This window comes from Thamnophis elegans, chromosome Z, assembly GCF_009769535.1.
Source record: "Thamnophis elegans isolate rThaEle1 chromosome Z, rThaEle1.pri, whole genome shotgun sequence".
Lineage (NCBI taxonomy): Eukaryota > Metazoa > Chordata > Lepidosauria > Squamata > Colubridae > Thamnophis > Thamnophis elegans.
Genome location: NC_045558.1, coordinates 121,830,088 through 121,853,803, shown reverse-complemented (window position 1 = coordinate 121,853,803; position 23,716 = coordinate 121,830,088). Strand labels below are relative to the sequence as shown.

At 44.1% G+C, this 23,716-nt stretch overlaps 1 protein-coding gene and 1 long non-coding RNA gene across 2 annotated transcripts; one reads left to right on the top strand and one right to left on the bottom strand.

Moving 5' to 3' along the window:
• Positions 1–3,011: 3,011 nt before the first annotated feature.
• LOC116520520 lies at positions 3,012–22,343 on the top strand. The gene is made up of 3 exons (XR_004256799.1): positions 3,012–5,181; positions 6,263–6,382; positions 21,494–22,343. It is a non-coding gene; the product is annotated as an uncharacterized LOC116520520 (long non-coding RNA).
• On the bottom strand, positions 11,094–14,152 carry PRRT2 (proline rich transmembrane protein 2). The gene is made up of 2 exons (XM_032234761.1): positions 13,009–14,152; positions 11,094–11,375 (listed from the first exon to the last, which is right to left on the bottom strand). The coding sequence occupies exons 1-2, from the start codon at positions 13,594–13,596 to the stop codon at positions 11,235–11,237; spliced, it is 729 nt and encodes a 242-aa protein (XP_032090652.1). The 5' UTR covers positions 13,597–14,152; the 3' UTR covers positions 11,094–11,234.
• Positions 22,344–23,716: the final 1,373 nt, after the last annotated feature.

The window sequence follows — 23,716 nt, the reverse complement described above, 5'->3', positions numbered from 1 at the left end:
GCAGAAATTAAAGTCAAATGGTTACATGCCGTTTTGTTTTCCTATCGTGAAAGGGCTCAGTTGCTAATTTTTATGTAGAATATTTAGAACACTTTGCAAGACTGATCAGCAATTTTTTCCCCAGTAATGTCACAGATTCCCCAACATATAGAAGAAATGACTAAAAATCTTTTGAAATTTAGATCACATTTTTTTAACATGGTAATCATTTGAGGATCACTGAGCATTAAAGCTCACACCGATTCACAGAACTTGCAGAAACCTGCATTTAAAGATGAATTCCACTCCTATAGGATAATGTTCTGTATAGGCACTGCACTTACTGAGATGGACCTAAAGCAGTAGTGAAATTCAGGTTCTGACAGGTTCTGGAGAACAGGTAGTGGAAATTTTTGAGTAGTTTGGAGAACCGGCAAATACCACCTCTGGCTGGCCCCAGAATGGGGATTTTGTAGTATCCTTCCCCTGCTACGCCCACCAAGCCCACGCCCACAGAATCAGTAGTAAACATTTTTGAATTTCACCACTGACCTAAAGGCCTGTTAAATCACATCCAATAATCTAAGACAGGTGTTAAATTCAATTTCATTGAGGCCACATCAAGGTTGTGTTTGACCTCAGGAGAGCTGTGTGACCAGCTCAATGTCACTCATGCCGGGGGTGCCTGTGGTGGTTGAGTACTCTGCCAAGCTCCATTTTTGCCTGCGACAGCCTCCTGCAACCCTTTGCCAGCGAAAATGGGCTCCCGAGCTCCGTTTCTGCCTGCGATGGCCTCCTGCAGCCCTCTGCCAGCAAAAATGGGCTCCTAAGCTCCGTTTCCACTTGCGACAGCCTCCTGCAGCCCTCTGCCAGCAAAAACAGGTTCCCAAGCTCCATTTTTGCTGGTAGAGGCACCATGGGCCAATGCTTCGTTATTTCCAGGTCAGCCCCATGGGCCAGATCTAAACACCCCTGATCCAAGATGTGTATACAAACACAATGCAGTCATGCCTAATGCTACATAGGGCTGGGCAATGTGATAATTGGTCAACAGACCTGCCAGATAGCTCTCTTATGATCCATCAACTCCTTGCCTTGTTCAACTTTTTAGAACTCTTTTAATAATAATAAAAAAGAGGAAGCTATTTAAGTTATTTAAAAGAAATAGAAAGTTTAGATACTGCAAAAGACCAAGTTAATGTATTTATTTGCAGTTCTGCGATTGAAATCTTACCGATGTGCTTAATATATCTGCTAAATTATTGACTTGTGACTATTGTGCCCATCATTTTGTAATGTGGCTGGCGCTGTTTCCAATTTCCCAAATTCTACAGCAGACTTCCATTTTTTGTTTCATATGTTGTTTTATGCTCTGGGTTTGTTTGCATTGAGAAATTGGCTCATGAAGACAAGTTTTCCTAATCTTGGCTGCATCTGTTAGTTGCATTATAATTGCTGAGGGCTGCATGCTTCTCCTAGGGTCTTATTTAAAGTTTCTGCTCCAGTAATTCCAGCCATCCATCTGAAAATATCTGGGTGATGTAGAAGCCAAAATTGTCAGTATCCGAGGCTATGTAATTGCTGGCTATGACTCATAGAAACAGAACAATGTGATAAATAAACACATCTGCTTTAACAATAATTTTCATTCTTTTTCACTTTCATTGTGGATTTTAAAAGGCTGTGAATTTACACAGGCTAGTGACATCACGTGTCTTGGATGTCCCCCAATTTCCTCAGAAGAATCACTTGACACCACTTCATGCATCTGAGTTTATTTACTCGATTCATGCGTTGATACAAAAAAGTCTGTAGCAGTTTATAATTTGATTATGTCCACTCTTCCTCCCACCCACCCACCCATTACTGTTATACAAAGTGGTAGTTTTATAATATTTTGTGAGCCCACCCAACCCGCAAAAGGAACAGAATTCTGAATCTCACCAAGAGTTGATTGGCCCCAGATTCAAGACCAATCTATCCTTTCCCTGTTTTGATTGGAATCCTTTTAATTGACGAGAACAAATCATGTCAAAAAGAACCAAATGGGACATGTAGGGAAATAAACAGCAATATCTTTTACAAAATTATAATTAAACCTGTTGGTCAGGTTTTAGCTCATCACTATATTTGATGAGCAGCTTAGAGTTCAACTTTCTCTAACTTGATGACATCCAAATGTGTTGGGCATTCAATTTTCAAGTCTCTTGTCTTGGGTTGATGAGGCTTGTAGTTGAGCACTTCTATGGAGATACCAGTTTGGGAAGAGTGGATTTAAATAACAAACTGGGCTGTGTTTCAGAATAATGGCACGACTTGATTCTCATAGACAGGAAACTCATTATCCATATATACTCAGGAAGAGAGAGGACAAAATGGATAAGGTATTCTGCTTTGGCTCCTCAACTTTGTACCATAAGTAGCACAATGAATACTCCACAAAGCAGGAAATTAATTTACATCTTACACTTTGGTGGGGACGAGGAGGAAGGGATAAAAAATAAAGTGTTCCCTGTTCTTTCCCCATTAAAAAAACCCCTAATTTTCCTCCCCAAACAGTATATTAAAGCAAAGTTTTATTGGTTAGCATCCAAAACATTGCCCACCCCAATATGAAAACATCTATCAAGCAGCATGTCAAAGATATAGGTTATGTGATTTTCATTCAGTAACTTATATGTGTAAACATAAAACCCCTGACAAACCAGCCTTTCCTTCCATCTTTTCCATGCTACTTTAAACATCTCTTTCTTTACCTTTTACCCCAAATTCTACTTGTAACACACTTCAGTAATCCACATTTTCTCTCTACCAAGACTGTCCTTATAGCTGTTTAAATGGATACGATCAAGGGCCACTTTTCTTTTAACAGAGAGATGGGAGGACAGATAATTAGCAACCAAAGCCTCCCTTGTCCCAAAGGCAAGAAGTTTCTTCAGCTCTTACTGAATGGTGGTGAATGGGAAATCCAGTCAGAGCTAAAGAAGCTTCTTGGATGAGAAGCGAAACATCTTCAAAGAAAAACCAGAAAGTCCAGTTTCCTCTTGAAAGAAACACCTTTGAGACAAATGTGACCTGGATGACTGAGAATCTCCATAGACAAGGTTGGCCTTCAAATAACCTTTTGGCCTCATATCTTCAGATTTAAGATTAAATCTAAGATTTAAGTCAATTAGCAAGTCACCTTGAGTAAGAGATTTAGGATCTGAGGACTGACTTTCTGCTCCAGATGAGGAATTGGTTATTCCATTCCCCTTCTTGGCAACCAGAAGTTGAAATAATTTCCCTTTAGTTGACAGGATTTGCCTCAGCAAAGCCCAGTTTATTGACAGTTGTTGGTTCTCAGAGTCTTCCGTTGAGGTTGGTCTATTCTAAACTGGAAACTGTCCTGTACAATTGAAATTTAGATTCATGTCTGTGTGAAATCTAAATTTCTTGAATACATCCAGTCCTTTCCCTACCCATCATCACTACCGATACCCACACAGCCCCCATCTCCATCAGATAAACCTGTTTTCATTCTGAGTGACTCAGAATCACCTACCAGCTCCATCGATTGCCAGTTTCCCCAAATCAATCCATGTTTGAATGCTATGATCTTGTCTTAAATCTCACTTCCTAACCCAGCCTGGCAACTCTATGACATGTGGACTTCAACTCTCAGAATTCCCCAGCCAGCTTGGCTGACTGGGGTATTCTGGGAGTTGAAGTCCACATGTCTTAAAGTCGCCAGGCCTGAGAAATTCACTGCCCTAGCATCTCTCTCTCTCCCCTTCCAAAATCCTGATTTCCCTTCCTGCCCCAAATATAAGTATATAAAAACATGCAGACAGAATACTTGCATTTCAACATCAAAATACAACAGCCCTGGGTCCCACCCTGCCAGGCATCCCCTTCTGTCCCCTAGAGATTAACAGATCCCCAGGGCTGAGGAGAAGATTCCTTCTACCAAAACTGCCCTTCCAGCTGCATCATGCACCCATCGAGAAAGGGGCCGTTTTGGTTTTACTTTGTTTTAATTGTGCAAGATGGTTGGCACAAGGCCAGAGGCTCATCATATATCGTGCAGATGGGATTAGCAGTGGAAGGAGTTTCAGACCCCTTAAATAATGCCCCATGCTCTCTTCCAAGTATAAATTGTAAAGGAGGCTGCCATGAGGCTGCCGGTGCCCCCACCCCACCCCACCCCCCACCCCACACCCCCTTTGTGTAACAGTCTGCAGGAAAACCAAAGTCAAAAAGAAATAAAAGTCACATTGTGCTGGGTGTAAATTTAGTGTCTGCTACACACACAACCTCTTTGCTGGTGTCTTTCCCTCTCCTTGTTCTCCCCCCTGCCTCCCCATACCACCCCCCCACCAAGTGGATTCTGTCCAATCACATACTGTGGTTGTCTATTTTAAGTCTTTCTTTCATATGCATGGAGCATATAGCCGCTCAAAGAATACATTTTTCAGCAAAGCCACGTCATTCAACCCTTCTCTCCCTGTGCTGCCGCGTCACATCTGGTGAGTCCGCTGGGCAGATGGGCTTCCCTCCCTGGCTTGGTGTGATCTTCTCTCCTTCCAAAGAGGGCTCTTTATCATCCCAGCTTCCTTTCCTTCTCCCAGGATATTATTCCTCCCCCCCTCCCCCAATCATGGTTTTTAAATCTCGTGCAAACTTCCATCTGTCCTGGGTTTTTTCCTCCCTCCTCCCCTTAGAGAATGCCTTGTTTCTTTGCTTTTTAGTAGCTAGATGATATCATCACATTCCTTCTGGACTCTTACACCGTAGATAATGTAGACTAGGATCTGTACACTCCCAAATACGGGGGGTGCCCTGTTTTGTCTTTAATAGCACAATTCTTACTGCAGATTAGAATTATAAGATTCCTTTGTCCAACAGAGAATTAATAATGTAATATATACAGGGTGGAAACATATATTCCTCTCTATTACATTGTCATTCCTGCAGATACTTGTACACGCTCATGCTTCACTGCATGGTTCTCACACACCTTCCTGATTTTGTTCTATACCGAGGGTTTTCGCTCTTTGTAATGAGGATGGAGATATTCGGTACAGTTGCTCCCCTGTTGTGTGTGAGTCTGCCTTTCAAAGCAACTGAGCAAAGAAATTCACAATCTCTTATCTGATCCAAAGGAGAGGATTGAACAGGAAGACATGTTGAACTTCAATTTCCTCAAAGGGACTCCTCCAGGTATTTTTGACCACAACTCCCATAATGCCCAACCAGTGTGGGCATGGCCACTGGGTGGGAATTGTGGTGGGTCTGGAAAGGCATCCTATTAGCAACCCTCACAGTGAAGACTTAACCTTTATAATACAACTGTCATTTGTTGGCAGATGCTTCACAAAGGTTTAAGGGGGTAACAGTCACCCTACACTATACTGGAAAGTGTTAGCAAACCATGAATGCTATGCAGCCTGCCCCTGTCCTCTCTAAGTTACTTTTCCTTCCTTGAGCACAATGGGATACTTAAATCTGTCTTTGCACATAAAGATATATTTTATCTTTTGTTTCAGGTAGCACAATATCTTGGAACTGTCTTTCCCCACAATTTCTTGGCACAATCCCCAACTCACCCTACAGCCGCCCTGAATTCCTGCCACGTTCCTGCCCCAGCTGTCTCTCGTGTTTGCTAAATACTTTGGGTTTTTCTAAATAGTGCTTGGCCAAGATTCATCCGTTCCCACAGCCCGTCACTGAGTCGAATACATCGATTCACCAATTAAAAGACGCTGCACACATCCATGCTCTGCCATCCTGCTTTTCTGCCTGCAGCTGGTCCTTTAAAAAGGGGAAAGATGTCGGTCTTTGTCTGTGTCATGCTTTCAACTTCAGAATGGGATGTTGGCTAACACCCCCTCCCCCCACTCCTTACTTCTACTTCTACTACAACTTTTCTTTCATTCATTCCAACATTCTCATTTTAAGCATTGCAATCTCACTTTCTTCTTCAGGATTCCCAAAACAGGTATTTTGTGTCTTCCAGTAGCTGTGTTGCCATTCTTCCAACTTCTTTTGCTGTCACTTCATTCTGGTTTGTTGGACCTGTGACATTTTCCTCTGAAGAGCTCATTCTGCCAATCATCTCCTTCTTTTGCATGTAGCCTCTGTGGGGTTCTCCCCCTCCCCCCCTTTTTTTTTCATCTTCACTTTCACACCCGCTTCCACCATACATTTCTTACCTTCTTGTGATTCGAGCTGTTGTTGACTGTGTTGATTTAATTCATTCCTTCGGCTAATTTCACCCCTTCCGTTGTCATTTCTTTTCCAGTTGATTGGCGGGATGGTATGTTTGGTTATACAAGCGTTTCTGGATGTCTTATTGGTGTGCAACCACACCCGTTTGAGGTATACTCCACCTCCCCCTGAATACCACACCTTTGGAGTGGTGGTAAGTTGCTCTAAGTTATTCCATCATTGCCAGCTTCTAGACCAATTCATGGCTCTCAGCCCGCTCCTTCTCACCCCTGTCCATTGTCTTTTGTAAACACCACAGAGAAGTTTTCCTCTTTTCCCAGGCTGGTTCTTTTCCTTTGTTCCCAGCAAAAATGTGTAAACATGCTCCCCCACTATCTTCATAGTGCTGTGGGGGGAAAGGGAAGAGCTTTTCTCCAGCAGAGAACATTGTAAACATGGAAGATTGAAAGAGTTTTATTTGCTGTTGAAATTTGGCAGTAGATGGAAGATGGGCAGACAGGTCACTGGTTGAAGAGATGGCTGGATGGATGAAAAGAAAACGAGAGAGAAAGAGAGATACCGTGGGAGAGAACATGGGAATCCTGCTCCTCCTTTTTCCTTCTTTCTCCATCGGATGGAAAAGGGCGGTTGGTTCCGGTTTCTTTGGGGGAATTGAACTCCCTATAGTGAGAGAGGAAATGTTTAACCACAACACAAGGTGTATCTTCTGTTTTCTTTCATTTGTGTTCCTTTGTCTTCTCTTTCTCCCTCTCTCTCTCTTTCTTTCCATTGTTTCCATCCTTGTGCTCTTGCTTTGTATGGTTCTGGGATGCAGGGGGACAGGTGAGATGAGAAAGGATGGGTGCACTGTAGTCATACTGGTCCCCCGCTCCAAAGATGGAAATTTTGGGGCTAGGGGTGCAGTGGCAGCCAACAGCCACCTTCACTGAAACACTGGGAAGGAGAAAGGTTGGAGGGAAAAGGAACAAGGGCAAAGGAATCGAGGAGGGGAAAACAAACACAGGAAAAGAGAGCAAAATAAGGGATTTATTTACTATTTGTTAAGAAACACAAGGGATTAATGTGTTCAATTCAACTCTCTTCCACTGGCATTCATTGGAACCCGAGGCATGCAGGAACAGACCGTGAAGAAAAGCAAGGAGGAGATTCATGACCTTACATCAAAGGAAGGTGTGAGATTCAGGGGTGTGCGAGGGTCAAAAAAGTCAAAACGGCACAGAATATATATATATATATATATATATATATATATATATATATATATATATATATATATATATATATATATATATATATATATATATATATATATATATATGTAGGTCTCTAGTTATTCGGGTTTTCTCCCGCATAAAATTGGAGATGTCTTGGCGACGTTTCGATGAAGTCTCATTCGTCATCTTCAGGCTTGGTGCCTCATCTCGGCTGTTTCTTCCTTTTAACTGCCAGTGGGGGTTTGAACTGATTGGGTGGGAGCTTGGCTGTGTCCTGATTGGGTGGAGGTGTGTCCTGATTGGGTGGAGGTGTGTTCTGATTGGTTGGGGGTTTGTGTTTCATGTAAGGATAGGAGGGGTTTAAAGAGGCTAATTGTGCATTTGCAGTCTGGCCTCTGGTCCTCCTCATCAGTGTGGATCCAAGGACCAGAAGCCAGACTGCAAATGCACAATTAGCCTCTTTAAACCCCTCCTATCCTTACATGAAACACAAACCCCCAACCAATCAGAACACACCTCCACCCAATCAGAACACACCTCCGCCCAATGAGACTTCGTCGAAATGTCGCCAAGACATCTCCAATTTTATGCGGGAGAAAACCCGACATACTAACACCCGCGAAAACCTCAGAAAACATTATATATATACATACATACATACATACATACATACATACATACATACATACATACATACACATACATACACACACACACACACACCATATGTATGTATATATGGTCTAGTGCAGGGGTGTCAAACTCGCATTATCACATGATATATCGTGACTTTCTCCCCTTCACTAAACTGGGGGAGGGGGTGGCCAGTGTGTGATGCATCTGGTCCATGGGTTGGGACTTTGACATCCCTGGCCTAGTGGCTAAGGCACCAGGCTAGAAACCAAGAGACGGTGAGTTCTAGTCCTCCCTTAGCCATGAAAGCTGGATGGGTGACTTGAGGACAATCACTCTCTCTTAGCCCAACCCACCTCACAAGGTTGTTGCTGTGGGGAAATTAAGAGGAAGAAGGAATATTGGGTGTGTATACCAGCCTAAGTTATGTACAAAACTTAAAAAGTCGGGAAATAAATAAATAGACCAAGTGTGGCTTTGATGCCCTGACTGCAGTTTTGACTTTTTTATTATCACCAGTGGTAAAGGTCTGAGGCTGGGCCTTTATCAATTATAATTAATATTGATATCTTATCTGGTTACCTCAAAGTTCTTCTGACCTACCTTATTTTTCGGAGTATAAGACGCACCGGAGTATAAGACGCACCAAGGTTTTGAAGAGACAATTTTTTAAAAAAAAGTAGGTAGGTAGATAAAAGGATAGAGAGAGAGAGAGAAATAGAGAGGAGACAGAGAGAAATAGAGTAGGTAGGGAGGGAGAGAGAGAGAGAAAGGATGTAGGTAGGTAGAGGGATAGAAAGAGAGAGAAATAGAAAGATAGAAATATAGTAGATAGGTGGGAGAGAGAGAGAGTAGGTAAGTAGGTAGATAGAGGGATATAGAGAGAGAAATACAGTAGGGAGGGAGGGAGAGTAGGTAGGTAGGGAGATGTTTCCAGGTATATTTATCCATGTGCTGGAGAACGAAATTGCTGACAACCTACAGAACCTAAGACTTGTTTCTGCTGGCACAGCACTTGATCAATCTAATTCTCATCAATTACTTTAACTAAAGAGCTTTCCGAAAGGGGAAAAAAAGGTTTTTCACTCTGCAAGCCTCGCAAAAATGGCCCGTTTTTCACGAAAATGGGCCCTTTAAAAAAAAAAAAAAAGGCATGAAGAGCCTGGGAGGGGGGCTTGCAGAGTACTCATGGGGGAGGAAAAAATGAGCAAAAACCGGTCCGTTTTTCATCAAAAAAATTGCATGCATAGCCTTATAGAGGTCTGCTGGGGGCTGGGGGAGCAAAAAATGACCCTTTTTTGCTCATTTCTGCCCTCCCCAGCCCCCAGGAGCTATCTGAAAGACTCTATAAGGCTATGCACAGCCATTTTGGTGAAAGGGGCGGGGGTTCAGGAGGCAAAAGCTATATTCGATGTATAAGACGCACCCAGATTTTCAGCCTCTTTTTTGAGGAAAAAGGGTGCGTCTTATACTCCGAAAAATACGGTAAGCTTCCCCAAAAAGCACGAGGCAGAGTCCTGGTCCCGACAAAACCCCTTTTATTAAACAAATGTGAATTCCTTTCATTCACATTCAGCAAGGCCTGGCAAACAGTCTTTCAAAGGAATATTTATGGCTACAGACCTTATCTATCTTGGAAAGCTTCCATGTAAATATTTTCCCAATGAGATGTTGTGCAAGGAAAGACTGGGCACAGAGTCTCTGAGATTCATGAATGTAACGACTGACTGAACGAATTGCTTCCTGCAAAAGCCCACTCCCCTTTCACTCCTCTTTTATTTCCTATAGGAGGGGCTGATCATCTTCCACCTGTGACTTTACTCCCAAGTCTACTCTGATTTCTGTGTTGTTCTTTTCTTCTGGCAGCTCTGCACATGGGCACACTGGGAACAGGCTCTAGCTGTTCCTCTGTCTCATTGCTGTCTAGATCCGTAGACACCTGATCACTGCCAGATGGCCTTGGCCCCATCTCAGCCTCCGACACAGAGCCCTTGCCCAAGCCCTCCCCAGCCTCCAGGACTGGCCCATGCTCCTCCCCAATCTCCTCACTGTCCGACTCTGCTGCCAGCTCTGTGGCCACTGGTGGGCCACAACAAAAGACTCACAGTGCTCTGGTTGATTTATAGGCCGCCTTGCAAAAAAGCCTGACCCCCAAAGGAGCTGTTTTTGAGCAGCTGCAGGTTTTAATAAGAATGCTGATTTCCATGACGCAGACTTTGTAGATCTTTTGGGTCATAATTATGCAACTTCTTGCCACAGCAAAACTCTTTAAAGTATTAAGATTATGATTATTATTATAGCAGTTTATTTCTTTTGGGGCAACATTAGCAGCCATTAATGATTGCAGCACAATCAACACAGTAACTCATCTGGCTTTGTCCTCCCCAGTGGTGTCTACTCCACAGATAATTCATATAGACTCCATTTTAAGGAAGGCAGGGGTGGGTTCCTGCCAGGTCTAACGTCTTCCATAGAAGAGGTTCCACAAATCTACCGTGCGGTTTAGAACCAGTTCCAGCTCCCTCCCCCCCACCCATCCGCACTATGCTTGCCCCACCTGCCGCTCATTGATTGGCTGGCTCACCAATTGCCTGCCTGCCTCTAAGAGTCCTATCTAAACCTTAAAGTCTTAAAGCTGTCAAGTTTGAACACCCCTGGTTTTTTTTCCCCTAAAGGGTTAGGAGTGCAAGGGTCTTGTAACTTGACAGCTTTAAGACTTGCGTGCTTCAAATGCCAGAGTTCCTGAGCCAACATTTTGGTTGCTAAGCAAAATTGTTGTTAAGTGAGTTTCACCACATTTTACAAGTTGGCCACGCCCACCTAGTCACATGACTGCCAAGCCACTCCCATTCAGTCACATGGCTGGCAAGCCACTCCCAGCCAGTCATATGCCTGGCAAGCCACTCCCACAAAGTAGGCCACACCCACAGAAGAGGTTCTAAAAAATTTTGAAACCCACTACTGAAGGAAGGGAAGTCTTTATTCTGGAATCATCTTCTGAAATAATCCAAAACAGTGTTTCTCAACCAGGAAGTTTGAACTTCAACTCTCAGAATTCCCAAGTCAGCATGCTGGCTGGAGAATTCTGGGAGTTGAAGTCCACACATCTTAAGATTGCTAAGATTGGGAATCACTGGTCTAGAATCTAAACATCATCACTCACTAGAGAAATCCTCCCATCAAGTGGTGCTTTCCTGGCTACTTACCTCCAAAATTGATGGCACAAGAGGCCACAATGATGAGCAAGCCCCCGACCAGGGCTACGACACTCAGCAGCTTTGCTACCCGCCCCAAGCGCCGAGCTCCATCGATGTCTCCCTGCTGGAAGCTGTTACGGGACTGAAGAGGGAGAAAAAAGAAAAAGGATGTTAAAAGTGATTCTAAATTCTTAAGAGCTCACCTGAGTAAACAGTCTGTAGAGATTCTCAGTCATCCAGGTCATAGTTGTCCTCAGGTGCTTCTTCAGGAGGCAACTGGACTTCCTTCCATTCCCCACTATCCCGTCAGAGCTGAAGAAGCTTCTTGGATGAGAAGTGAAATGTCTTCAAAAGAAAAAACAAAAAAGTCTAGTTGCCTCCTTGGGACAACCATGACCTGGATGACTGAGAATCTCTACAGATTTTTAGCTATACAATTTGGGATGAACACCTTTGAATGGTGTGGGAGTAGGAACGGATTTCCAGAGGAAAACAACTTGCAGACTACAGGAACCAGGAGCACCACTCAGGTGGCCCTGAGGACACAGATAAACCCCCAAGTGCTTCAACGACCCTCTAAGGATGCAGATTATCAACTGTCTGCAAGGAATATAAATCCTTCCATTCCCCACCACTATCCTGTCAGAGCTGAAGAAGCTTTTTGGATGAGAAATGAAACATCTTCAAAGAAAAAACAAGGAAGACCAGTTGCCACCTTAAAAAGCACCTTTGGGATTCACCTGACCAATATTATCTAGACCATTTCCACTGCTTAAATCAAAATACACACATCACAGGCATTGTGGTGGTTAGTGGGCACGTAGAAAGCAACATTGTCCAACCTGGCTGAATCTGCCCCTAGGGAAATTGTCCAAGCCGTCAGCAAGATTTGATTTAGAATGTTCTTAAAATGTTTCAAGTTGTTAAGCAAGGCAGTTGTTAAGTGACTTGAGTGCGATTATAGGGCCCATTTTGCCACAACTGTTCAGCAAAACACTGCAGTGGTTAAGTGAATCCCTTGTCAGAAAGGCAGCTGGGAAGGTCCCAACCATTGGGAAACCCCAATGGTTGAAAATACATGCTGATTGCCAAGTGCCTGAATTTTGATCACATGACCGTGGGAATGCTGTGACAGTCATAAATGTGAGGTCCAGTTGTAAGTAACTGTTTTCAATGGTGTTGTAACTGCAAATGATCGCTAAACAAATGGTTGTAAACTGAGGACTACCTGTATCTATGGATCAGGTTTGAACTGTGGGATCCTTACTGCTCTCTGTGCTTGGTTCTTTGATTGCAGATGTTTCCCTACCCAACTAGATAACATCATCAGTGTGAGGAAGAGTGGAGTTTGCATCCTGTTTGTATACAGTAGCTTGTCCTGCCTGTTCCATTCCTGCATGGCTAAGTGTACTGTTCTTCTTTTGTCTTGTGTGGGTGAAGTGTGGGTGCAGCAGTAGTTAAGCTGGGTGCAAAGCAAGGTGAAATCCAGCAGGTTCTGGCAGGTTCTGGAGAACCGGTAGCGGAAATTTTGATTAGTTCAAACTGGCAAATACCACCTCTGGCTGGCCCCAGAGTAAGGTGGGAGATTTTGCAGTATCCTTCCCTGCAATGCCCACCAAGCCATGCTCACAGAACTGGTAGTAAAAAAATTTGAATTTCACCGCTAATGGAAAGGGTAAATGCAAAGCAGCATTTAACCATGCCAGGAAAAGTATTTTACAAGATCCGCATGCTTTGTGGCTCTTTCAATTGCCCAACCCCGCCTTGGCACTTACCATGACCGAGTACACGAAGGCTACAATGTTGATCGGCCAAATGGGGCAAAAACAGGACAGAGCAGCCAAGAATATATAGTCTCTGGGTTTCCCTCCAGCCTCCAAAGCTGCCGATCCAGTTGCTGAGGCCTGCCGACTCAGACTGGCCCGCGGAGATGCTACTCTGCCTGCAAGATGCACCTGAGACCCGGTCAAACTGCCCCTCGCAACTGGCCGCGGGCCTCCATTGACGCTGTTCTGGGGCTTCAGGTCGTTCAGCGATGCCGACTTGGACCGTGCCGGGGGGCTGCCAGGAGGGGCTGGGGTGGTTCCTAATTCCTCAGCTGAGCCGGCCCTCATCCCCAGGGGATCCCCGTTCAGTTGTGGTCCCCCCCCAGTCTCCTCTTCGATGGTGACGGTCACTAGCATGGAAGATGGAGGAGCCTCTGGTGCCGGGGGGCTACGGGGTGGGGATTCTAGCTGTGGCTGCTGCTCTTGATTTGGCTCCGGCTCAGCTTTTGGCTCCGGCTCTTGCTGTTGATTCTCTCCTTCATCTTGCTTTGCCTCTCGCTCTGGAGGAGTCTCGTTCTTCTCGACATCGTCTGACATGACAGGCAAGGATCTGGATTGGGGAGAATTAGAGGAGGCTTGAATTCAGTAACACTGAACAAGGTGTGGTGCCTTGGATTGCATCAGCCCCAGAGCCTGCTCTCTACCTCTGAATTGCCATGAGGAAAAGAGGAAATAATAGTGATGGTCTTCCTGTGTTTTTCAACACAAGGCTCCGAAAGGAGACCTTTAGAACTCCTAAAGTGACTCTTTGGGGATAAGAAGTTGGACATAGAAATGGTCATTAGCTGAGAAATGTTTGCAGACCTCCTACAATGGACGAATGGCTGCAAAAGTTAGCATGGAGTTAGCAGAGATGGCTAAATCAACTGCTCTGGTTAAAGAACACAATGAATTTTGTTTCCATTTGGAAACCATTTCTGGACTTTGTGCTTGAGGTGGGGAAAAAACTTTGATTCTGGATTTGTCTGATTACGTAGATTTATAGAAACAGCTAGTATGTAGTATTATATAAATGTAAAAAGTCAAGGTTTTGTCTTATTACCTTATTCTACTATGCCAAAAAGGAGTCGGAAGTCAACCCTTTTTTTTCTCTCCTTTCCCCAACACTTCTTTTCTTTCTCCTTTTCATCCCCTATTTTCACATTATCTTTGTTTTCTTTGTATTTCTGTATTTTATAGTTTGATTAAAATTTGCAATCCCTTTGATCTCTCCATACTGCCAGGAAGGAACATTGCCTCCTCTGTATGTGGTTGGTTTTCGAGGGCAGAAGTGAAGGTAAATTAAAACTTGCCGATGAAAGTTAACTTGAGCATTTCTCGTCTGTTTTTCATAAATAATTACAAGAGGGTGTTTACAGCTGTAATGTTATACTACATGCTGAAATAAAGTAAGCTGTGAGGTTTATTCAATTCCAGTACTCAAAATGACATACATGGCTTCCAAATTTCCATCTAGTGCTGGTACACACTAACAACTAATACACAAACTTACAGAAGGTAGAAGTCTTTCTCCTTACTCTGCAGAACAATATGATTAAGCTTTCATATTAGATACATTTTGGGTGGAAGTTTGAATTTTAGACATAAAGGCTTTTATTATGTTTAAAATAATAAATCCAGAACTGGTATTACCTCTTAGTTGCTTTTTAAAATTGTCTTTCATTGTTCCATTAGCACTTAAATTTGGAGGGTGGAAACATCAACCAATTGAGCAGCTACTGGCATACTGACATTTTGTATATGCATATTAAATCTAAGTTCATTTGGATTTCTATAATAAAGACACGGATGATAAATAAATAATGAATGTTTAGTAAGGCACAGATTGTATATAAATTCTTTGGAGCTTCTGCAGAATAGCCTTCCTTTGCACAAGGCTTTCTTACACTTAGGGTTGATTTTTTTCAAATAAGAGCTAAGCTGAAGAGTTGTAGCTAACATAAACTTGGAACAACCTGCCTCCAGAATTTTTGAATGCTCCAAAAATGGAAGTTTTTAAGAAGAGATTTGTCTGAAATGGTATTGGGTTTCCTGCTTGAGCAGGGCTAGGAGACCTCCAAGGTCCCTCCAACTTTGTCATTCTGTTCTGTTCTGTTCTTTCTGTTCTGCTCTAAAGATGAAACATGAAGATCTAGCCCAAGGACACTTCACCACCCACACAGCCTCATATAGATAGTCCCCTGATTATGACCACAATTGAGTCCAACATTTCTGTGCCAAGCAAGACATTTATTAAGTGAGTTTTGACCCATTTTATGACCTTTCTGCCACCGTTGTTAAATAAATCGCTGCATCTGTTAAATTAGTAACACAGTCAAGTCAACCTGATTTCGCCACTGACTTTGCCTATCAGAAGTCACAATAAGTGACGGAACCTGACTCTGGGACACAGCAACTGTCATAAGTATGAGTCAGTTGCCAAGTATATTAATTTTGATCACTTAACTATGGAGATGGGGCAATGCTCATAAATATAAAAACGGACATAAGTTTTTTCTTCCAGTGCCGTTGTAACTTTGAACGGTTACAAAAAAGTGCTATAAGTCAAGGACTACCTGCATTCCCCTCCACCATCTTTCATCTCATTATGATGGGTTTCCTCAGGGGTCAGTAAACTGCGGCTCTGGAGCTGCATGTGGCTCTTTCCTCCCTCTGCTGCGGCTCTGTCGGCGCCACAATTTTGAGAGGAGCTTCTGGTGGGGAGGGGGGGGGAGAAGCACAGTGCGCCAGAAGACTCTATGGCAAGAGGAGGGTTTTCCAATTGTCTCCACAATTGTTAGGACTTTCAGTTATGACAGGTAGAGGAAAAAGTACACCACACTAGGAGGAGACTCTATGGTGGGGGAACTGAACTTCCAGTCAGCTCCAGAATTGAACAGGGGGCTTCTGGTTAGGACCTTTGTGGCTCCCGGTGTTTTCTTTTTTGTGGGAAACGGGTCCAGATGGCTCTTTGAGTGTTTAAGTTTGCCGATCCCTGGGTTTCCTAAATAACAGTGGGAAGAACAGCTGAGTTCCAGGCATCAAATGAAACCTGATCCCTTGACCCTTTGTGATCACCATCTGGAAAAAGATCAGTGCTGAGATTTAAGTGTAGTAATTAATCTGAAATTGGATAGGATTTCAAATTGTCAGCTTAACTTCGAAGGTTGACTTTGAGGGACCCCTGAGAAGATTTATGCTGGCTAATGTAATTTAAGTTAGGTATGCCAACATTGTTTCAATGCAGAGTTAAATAATAGGCGAGAGGAAGGGAAACCAAGATGAATTTCATGTTTGGGAGACAAGATTTAATAACTTTTTAAAAAGCCCTTGTGTTGAAATGCACACCTGGTGACTTCACAAATGTCTCTACTGTTAGTCTAGGCCAGAGATGGGAAATGATAGTCCCTTTCAGTGGTGGGTTTCATTTTTTTTTTAGAAGCTATTCGGTAGGTGTGGCCTATTTTGTGGACGTGGCTTGGTAGTCATGTGACCAGGTGGGAGTGGCCAACTTGTAAAATGTGGTGAAACTCATTTAACGCTCTGCTCTTGCTTAGCAACCAAAAATTTTGCGCTCAATTGTGATCATAAGTTCTGTTTCTTTTTCTTTCTTTCTTTCTTTCTTTCTTTCTTTCTTTCTTTCTTTCTTTCTTTCTTTCTTCCTTCCTTCCTTCCTTCTTATATATCTCTCTCCCTCTTTCTTTCCTTCCTTTCTTTTCTCCCTTCCATTCTTTCTTTCTTGTGTTCTCTCCCTCTTTCTTTCTTTCCTTCCTTTCTCTTCCTTCCTCCTTTCTTAGTTACTTCTTTCTTTCTTGTCTTTCTCTCCCCCACTTACTTTCTCTTTCCTTCCTTCCTTCCCTCCTTCCTTCCTTCCTTCCTTCCTTCCTTCCTTCCTTCCTTCCTTCCTTCTTTCTTTCTTTCTTTCTTTCTTTCTTCGTCTCTTTGTCTCTCTCCTTTTTCTCTCTCTCTCCATCTTCCTTCCTTTTATTCTCTCTTTTTCTCTCTCTCTCCCTCTCTCTCTTCCCCCCCTCTCACACACACATATCTTCTAGTTGGTGAAAATTTTTGTTTTGCCATCTAGAAAGCTGGCAAAGAAGCCTCATTTTCCCTGCCGCCTGCAGCTCTCGGAAGAAGGAGTCAGGGAAGTGAGCCTCGGGCCTCATCTCTGCCTCCTTCCTCGAGAGCTGGCCTTGGGGATGGCCAGTCTCTCCCATCACTGAGCCCTTCACTCACCTTTCACCCGGAGGCTCTGCCGGCGGGGCACCTGCCATTTAACCTCCTGAGAGAAGCTTGGCAGAGATGCACAAATGGTTGCAACTCAAGGCTCCTGAGGAGGACGCTGGACACTGGGGGTGGCGGTGGCGCCGCTGCTGCCCCTTCTACTGCTCCCGGTAATGCAGGCTTCTTGGAGAGCATTCCCGCTGGAAGCACACAGGCCAAGTAAGCGAGCAGGCGCGCAAGGCCCCCCGATGATCTGAGGGGAGCCAGGAGGCACCAAACTGTGCCCAGCTGTCCTCACTACCTCCCGGCTAAGGGTGGGAGCGCCTGAGACACCGCTGGGAGAATGTCCCCTTTGGGTTGCCGGGACAACAAATTTCAAGGGAAAATGCAGCTCCTGGAATCGGTGCGCCACTGCGCCTGCAACTTAATGCTCTCCAGAAGGAGCAGCAGTGGGCACCACCGCCACCCCCAGTGTCCAGCGTCCTCCTCAGGAGCCTCGGGTTATGGCCGTTTGCATGTCTCTCCCAAGCTTCTCTCAGGAGGTGAAATAGCAGGCATCCCACTGACAGAGCCTCCGGGTGGACGGTGAGTCAAGGGTGTAGTGATGGGAGAGGCTGGCCATCCCTGAAGCCAGCTCTTGAGAAAGGAGGCAGAGATGAGGCCCGGGGCTCGTTTCCCTGCCGGCCAATGGGGGGGCTTTCTTGCATGCCTTCGGAGAAAGAAAGAAGGCATGCAAGAAAGCCCCCACCCACCCACTGCCCGAACTTGTGAAGGAAGGAAGCTGCAGGCTCCTTTGCCCTCGACTACACGACCTCCTTTCATTTTCTGCTGCCTGAACGAGTGAAGGAGGCAGACGGAGAACAAAAGGAGGTTGTGTAGCCAAGGCAAAGGAGCCTGCAGCTTCCTTCCTTCACACATTCGGGCAATGGGGGGGCTTTCTCACACGCCTTCGGAGAAAGAAAGAAGGCATGTGAGAAATCCCTCCCCCCACTGCCTCTCAGAGGCGGGGCGATTGGTGAGCCAGCCAATCAGTGAGTGGCGGGCTGGGAAAGCATGGTGTGAATGGGTGGGGTGAGCAAGTGGCAACTGGACGGGTGGGGGGAGCGAGCAAGTGGGGGCAGGCAGGAGGGAGCATTCCGGTACTGTGCCACAGGATGAACGGGTTCCAGAAGGTACGCTAAATTTCACGAATGGGTTCTAGCATACAGATGAGAACTGGCTGAAACCCACCCCTGGTCCCTTTATGACTTGTGGACTTCAACTCTCAGAATTCCCAAGCTAACCATGCTGGTTCAGAAATTCTGGGAGTTGAAGTCCACAAGTCATGTATCAACTCATAAAGTTGCCATGGTAAAGAAAGGGGGGAGCGCATTCCACGATACTTTCAGCTAGAGTCAGATCTCAGATTACTACAGCAGGCTTGTGAGGCATGCACCTCGTTGGTGAATGTGATTTATGATACAGACTAAGGGGAGGGAGGAAACAGGGGCAAAGTTCAGCCATAATTAAAATGAAGTCAGATCTGACTGCAATAGGGTATTGCTGAAATGGTGTTCCTAATAAATGACTGGATTTGTTTTGAAACTTGGCTCGAGGCTCATGAATTAATTAGGGCATCTTTCAGAAATCTGACATCATGAAGCGTCCATAGTTCCCCACCTTGGGTCTAGACAATTTTACCAGGCTACCCAATGACATCCTACTAAGATAAGCCAGCCCTATCTGTGCTGGCAGAGGGGACCTAGTTTGTATCCCATCAGTCAAAGAACTCCGACTATCAGGATCCAGAAAAAAAAACCTTCTCTATTGTAGCACCCACCTTTTGAAACATCTTGCCCTCTGGGATGAGTTCTGCCCCCACTTCCTATCCTTCCGCAAGGGCCTGAAGACCTGGCAAACCAATGGGGGAGTTCCACGCTGGAGGGGGCTGCTTTGATGCCAGACTCCACCCCCCCCCCCCGCAACTCTCTGCTCTCCATCCAGCCATCTTTTGGGTTATGATATTGATGTATTCTTCTCGTTACATTCCTTTGTTATTATTTTACTGTTCTATTATTTTACTTCTGTTTACATAGTTTCCATTTTTGTCCCTTTCTATTATTGTTGGAGCAGCCCCACGGTGAGATAAGTGACAAATAAATCGAGCAAAACCGTGTTTCCCCAAAAATAAGATTTATCTCGAAAATAAGCCTTGGCTTGATTTTTATTTGTGCAACCTAAAATAAGCCACACACCTCAAAAGAAGCCCTAGTTAAGACCCCACCCACTCCCTCTCACCCTCTGACTATACGAGGTGTGGCAAGCTGCATGCGGAAAAAATCAAGCTAGGGTGAGGGTGGAGCTGCACCACGCGCCCTGCACCCATTAACCCTAGGACAACCGCAGCCAGGCCTCAAACGAGAGACACTTGTCGCGCCACTGCCTGACTTCAACTCGTAGCCAGACTTGACATGGAACATCATGCTGGTGCCACCGCTCATGGCAGGAGGCCCTGTGCCACGTGGTGCCACCGCTCACACACGCAATGACATCACACATCCTGTCTCAGGTGGCAGCACCTATGCAATGAACCACGGAGCCTCCTTTTGTGAGTGGTGGCACTGGCACAATGTGCCATACAGCATCTGTCCATGAGTGGCTGCAAGTGGCCATGGAAGAAATTGGGCAGCGACACAACAAATATCAGGTTATGGGAAGCCTGGCTGCAGCGTTCCTAAGTTCAGTGGGTAAAGACATCCTCCAAAAATATGACCTGGTGCTTATTTTGGGACCCAAAACAAAATAAGACCGTGTCTTATTTTCAGGGAAACAAGGAAGCTAAAAAATAAATAATCTATGGAAATGGGTTGCTGCTGTTTTTCTCCCAGATACTTTTTGAAACAAACTCATCTGCTTTGCCGGGCAGCACTATGGCTCAGTGGTTAAGATGCTGAAATTGTTGGCTGGAAGGCAGAGAGCCTGGGCTCAAGACCCAAGTGCTGTGCAACAAGATGAGTGTCTCTTGTCACCTAGTTCCTGCCCACTTAGCAGTTGGAAAGCATGTAAATGCGAGCAGATAAATAGGTACCACTTTGGCAGGGAGGAAACAGTGCTCCGTGACATCATGCTGGCCACAGAAACGTCTTTAAACAGGATTGGCCCCACCCTGGAAATAGAGCTGAGTGCCATCGCTTTTAGTCAACAATGATTAGCAGAATAAAATCCGCAGGGACATCTTTCTTTTCCATCTGTTTTGCAGCCCAGGGATTTCTTAATGACCCCCCATTCAAATATTAACCAAGTTGTGCTTGCTTTTGGGATCAGCAGGACTTCAAAATATCTAATGCCAAACTTTGGATGCGTTCAAAATTAATGTTCGAATGCAAGAAAACATCCTTACAATATGTTTAAAAAGGTAAGGCAAAGATTCCCCTCGCACATATGTGCTAGTCATTCCCAACTCTAGGGGGTGGTGCTCATCTCCGTTTCAAAGCCAAAGAGCCAGCACTGTCCGAAGATGTCTTCATGATCATGTGGCTGGCATGACTAAACACAGAAGGTGCACAGAACGCTGTTACTTTCCCACCAAAGGTGGTCTCTATTTTTCTACTTGCATTTTTACATGCTTTCGAACTGCTAGGTTGGCAGAAGCTGGGACAAGTAACGGGAGCTCATTCCATTATGTGGCACTAGGGATTTGAACCACCGAACTGCCAATCTATCTGATCGACAAGCTCAGCATCTTAGCCACTGAGGCACAGTGTCCCAACAATATGTTTAGGCATATGCAAAATAAAGGAAAACTGTTAAGAAATAATATACAAAGATTTTAAAAAATATTTTAAATTTTAAAAACTTACATCATTCCTCCTCATCTCTGACATCCTAATATTTAGGCTTACAGCTTCTACCATTGTCAGCCAACATTTAGCAAGACCAGGCTGGGGAAGAACCTCTTTTGCAATAATTTATGGTTCACAGGAACTGTTGTGGTTGTACTGCCACTCACCAAGGATCAATAGTCAGACAATACACACACACACACCTACCTTTTCATTTTGGAATGCAGACTTAATGTGAAGCTTATAGCACCAGATGTTTGGCTTGTAGCACCAAAACTGATTCTGAACTGATTTATATCTTACATAAACTTTATACCCTCTTGCACTAAAGGTGCAGGTGGTCACTCATGGAGAGGAGGTGTGTGTGTGTGTGAAATTCTTAATGCTTTCCATTCCTACTGTTTCCTTTCCAGGTTCAAGACTTTTGCATCTCCCTTTCTGTGCAGACAGGAAATTGGGAAGAGCTGATGTGGATCTTCCTGTCAGGGTTGATGGCCAAGGATTCATCTTCAGATCCAACTCCCTGCTCAGTAGCCCTTTCTGATACGCATTTAAAAACAGGTCTGAGGCATTCACACGTGCCATTCTTAGGTATGCGTTAAAGATGCAATTTGTTTCTTAAACTGGCTTTGCATTACCACCCGCCTTGCTTGGTGTGAACTAATGCTCATCTGCCAGACAGACTGCTGTAATTCCTGCATCTGTGTTTTCCAGATTTGAGGGCTGTAATGCACTTTTTATGGAGCTGCTGCTAAAGGCAGTTCAGGAACTTCACCTAAGTTAGAGCGTGGCAGGCTAATGGAAACCATTTAATGGTCTCGTCCATCATCCATTTGAGAAGTCTGCATAAATTGCTGATTAGTTTCCCAGCTCAGTTCAATACTGGATCCTCCCTCTTAACTCTGTAATTGCTACAGTTCAAATGGTCCATGGGAAAAAAAATGCTTCTGCAAGAAAATAATTTCCCTTCCTACCCCAGCCTCCCTCTTCAGATCCTACAAAGTGGCTTGATTCACTTCTAGTAGAAATAAATATTTTTTTCATTGGAAAATCAGATTTAACAGAAATTCATGCAAACGCACAGCACGCTTAGTACACACACGAGCAAACCTGTAGAAGTGCCTGGCGGAACCCACCCCTGCTTTATACCTACCTGTTATTTCATTATTGGCATATCCATTTTGGTTTTAAAATAGTAAAACCATCTGAAGTTTTATAAACACTTTTAGGCAGCTATTATTAAATAGAGAAATATAAACAAGATGTAATTTGTGGGATATTTCTTACCAGAACTGCCAGACATCAAAGCACCAAAACTGATCCTTATCTTACACATTCTATAAGTATAAATCAAGACTAAGAGCTAAATAACTCAACATTCCTTTCTCCTACTCCTTTCTCCACAACAACTATGCTATGGGGTGGATAGGGCTGAAAAAGAATGACTGGGCCAAAGTCACCAAGCTGGCTTTCATGCCTAAGACAGGACTAGAACTCTCAGTCTCTGCTGATTGGCCCAATGTCATCCAGTCAATCTTTTGCGCATAAGGCAGGAGTAGAACTCACCATCTCCCAGTTTCTAGCCAGGTGCCTTAACCACTAGAGCAGGGATGTTAAACTTGCGGCCTGCTGGCTAGATGTGTCATGCGCTGGCCGTGCCCACCCTCATTTTAGAGAAGAGGGAAAGTCACAATACATCATGTGACAACAACATGACTTTGTGAGTTTGACACCCCTGCACTAGAGCAAACAGGCTCTTTTATTATTTATTTAGTTAGCCTTTAAATATGTTTGTTAATTGAAAAGGGTACTACCCGATTCCAATTTTTTTGCCACAACTCTTCCTTCAAGATCCATAATAGGCAGTGAACACTTCTAGAGGATGGCAAGATAGGGAAAGGGCTGTATACATGTCTACCCATCCTACAGAACCCAATCAGGCTTATTTCTGAATTCAACATTAGAAAAATAGTCTTGTCAATGAGCATGTGCTCCTGTACTTACAATGTGGTATATTTTATGCTTTATCTCTGTATGCATACATACACATCCTTTCATAAACAGGCTAAAAAATAACCAGTATTGCTACAACGAGTAATTATATAGTGTACATCTCCAGATGGCAGACTCTAGCTTTTTTCTGACATACTATATAATTAACATACAATCACCAACTTCCGATGCTGGCACATGAATGCCATAAATGATTCTCTGATGGACACAATTCTCTCTTCAGATAGGGAAATGCCCTGTGCATAAAGAGACATACCGACATACTGATCATCTTATTAGCAGTGTTGCCATCACACACAAAACAACTGCTAACTAGTTATTTATTTTGTATTAATTAGTTGGCACACATTAGTGGCACCTGGCCTGGTAGTACAATTGTCTCTTTTCCTTACTTACACGCATTCATATAAAAGAAATACCTGACTTGTCCTTCTAAACCTTTCGACTGCTCATTGAATGGCAAAAGGATAATCCCAAGGAAAAAAAAACCTTGCCAATGACTTTATCTTTGTCTGACAATGCTGACTGGGGAATTCTGGGAGTTGAAATCCACATATCTTAAAAATTCCTGAGATTGAGATGCACTGCAGGATAAAGGGCATTCCCAGCACCAGATCTTGGTA

Bases quoted from the DNA above. Each gene is read 5' to 3' on its own strand.
- PRRT2 (XM_032234761.1), bottom strand. From the start codon at position 13,596: ATGTCAGACGATGTCGAGAAGAACGAGACTCCTCCAGAGCGAGAGGCA. The intron at 11,376-13,008 runs GTAAGTGCCAAG...CTCCCTCTTCAG, and splicing joins CCTTCGTGTACTCGGTCATG to TCCCGTAACAGCTTCCAGCA.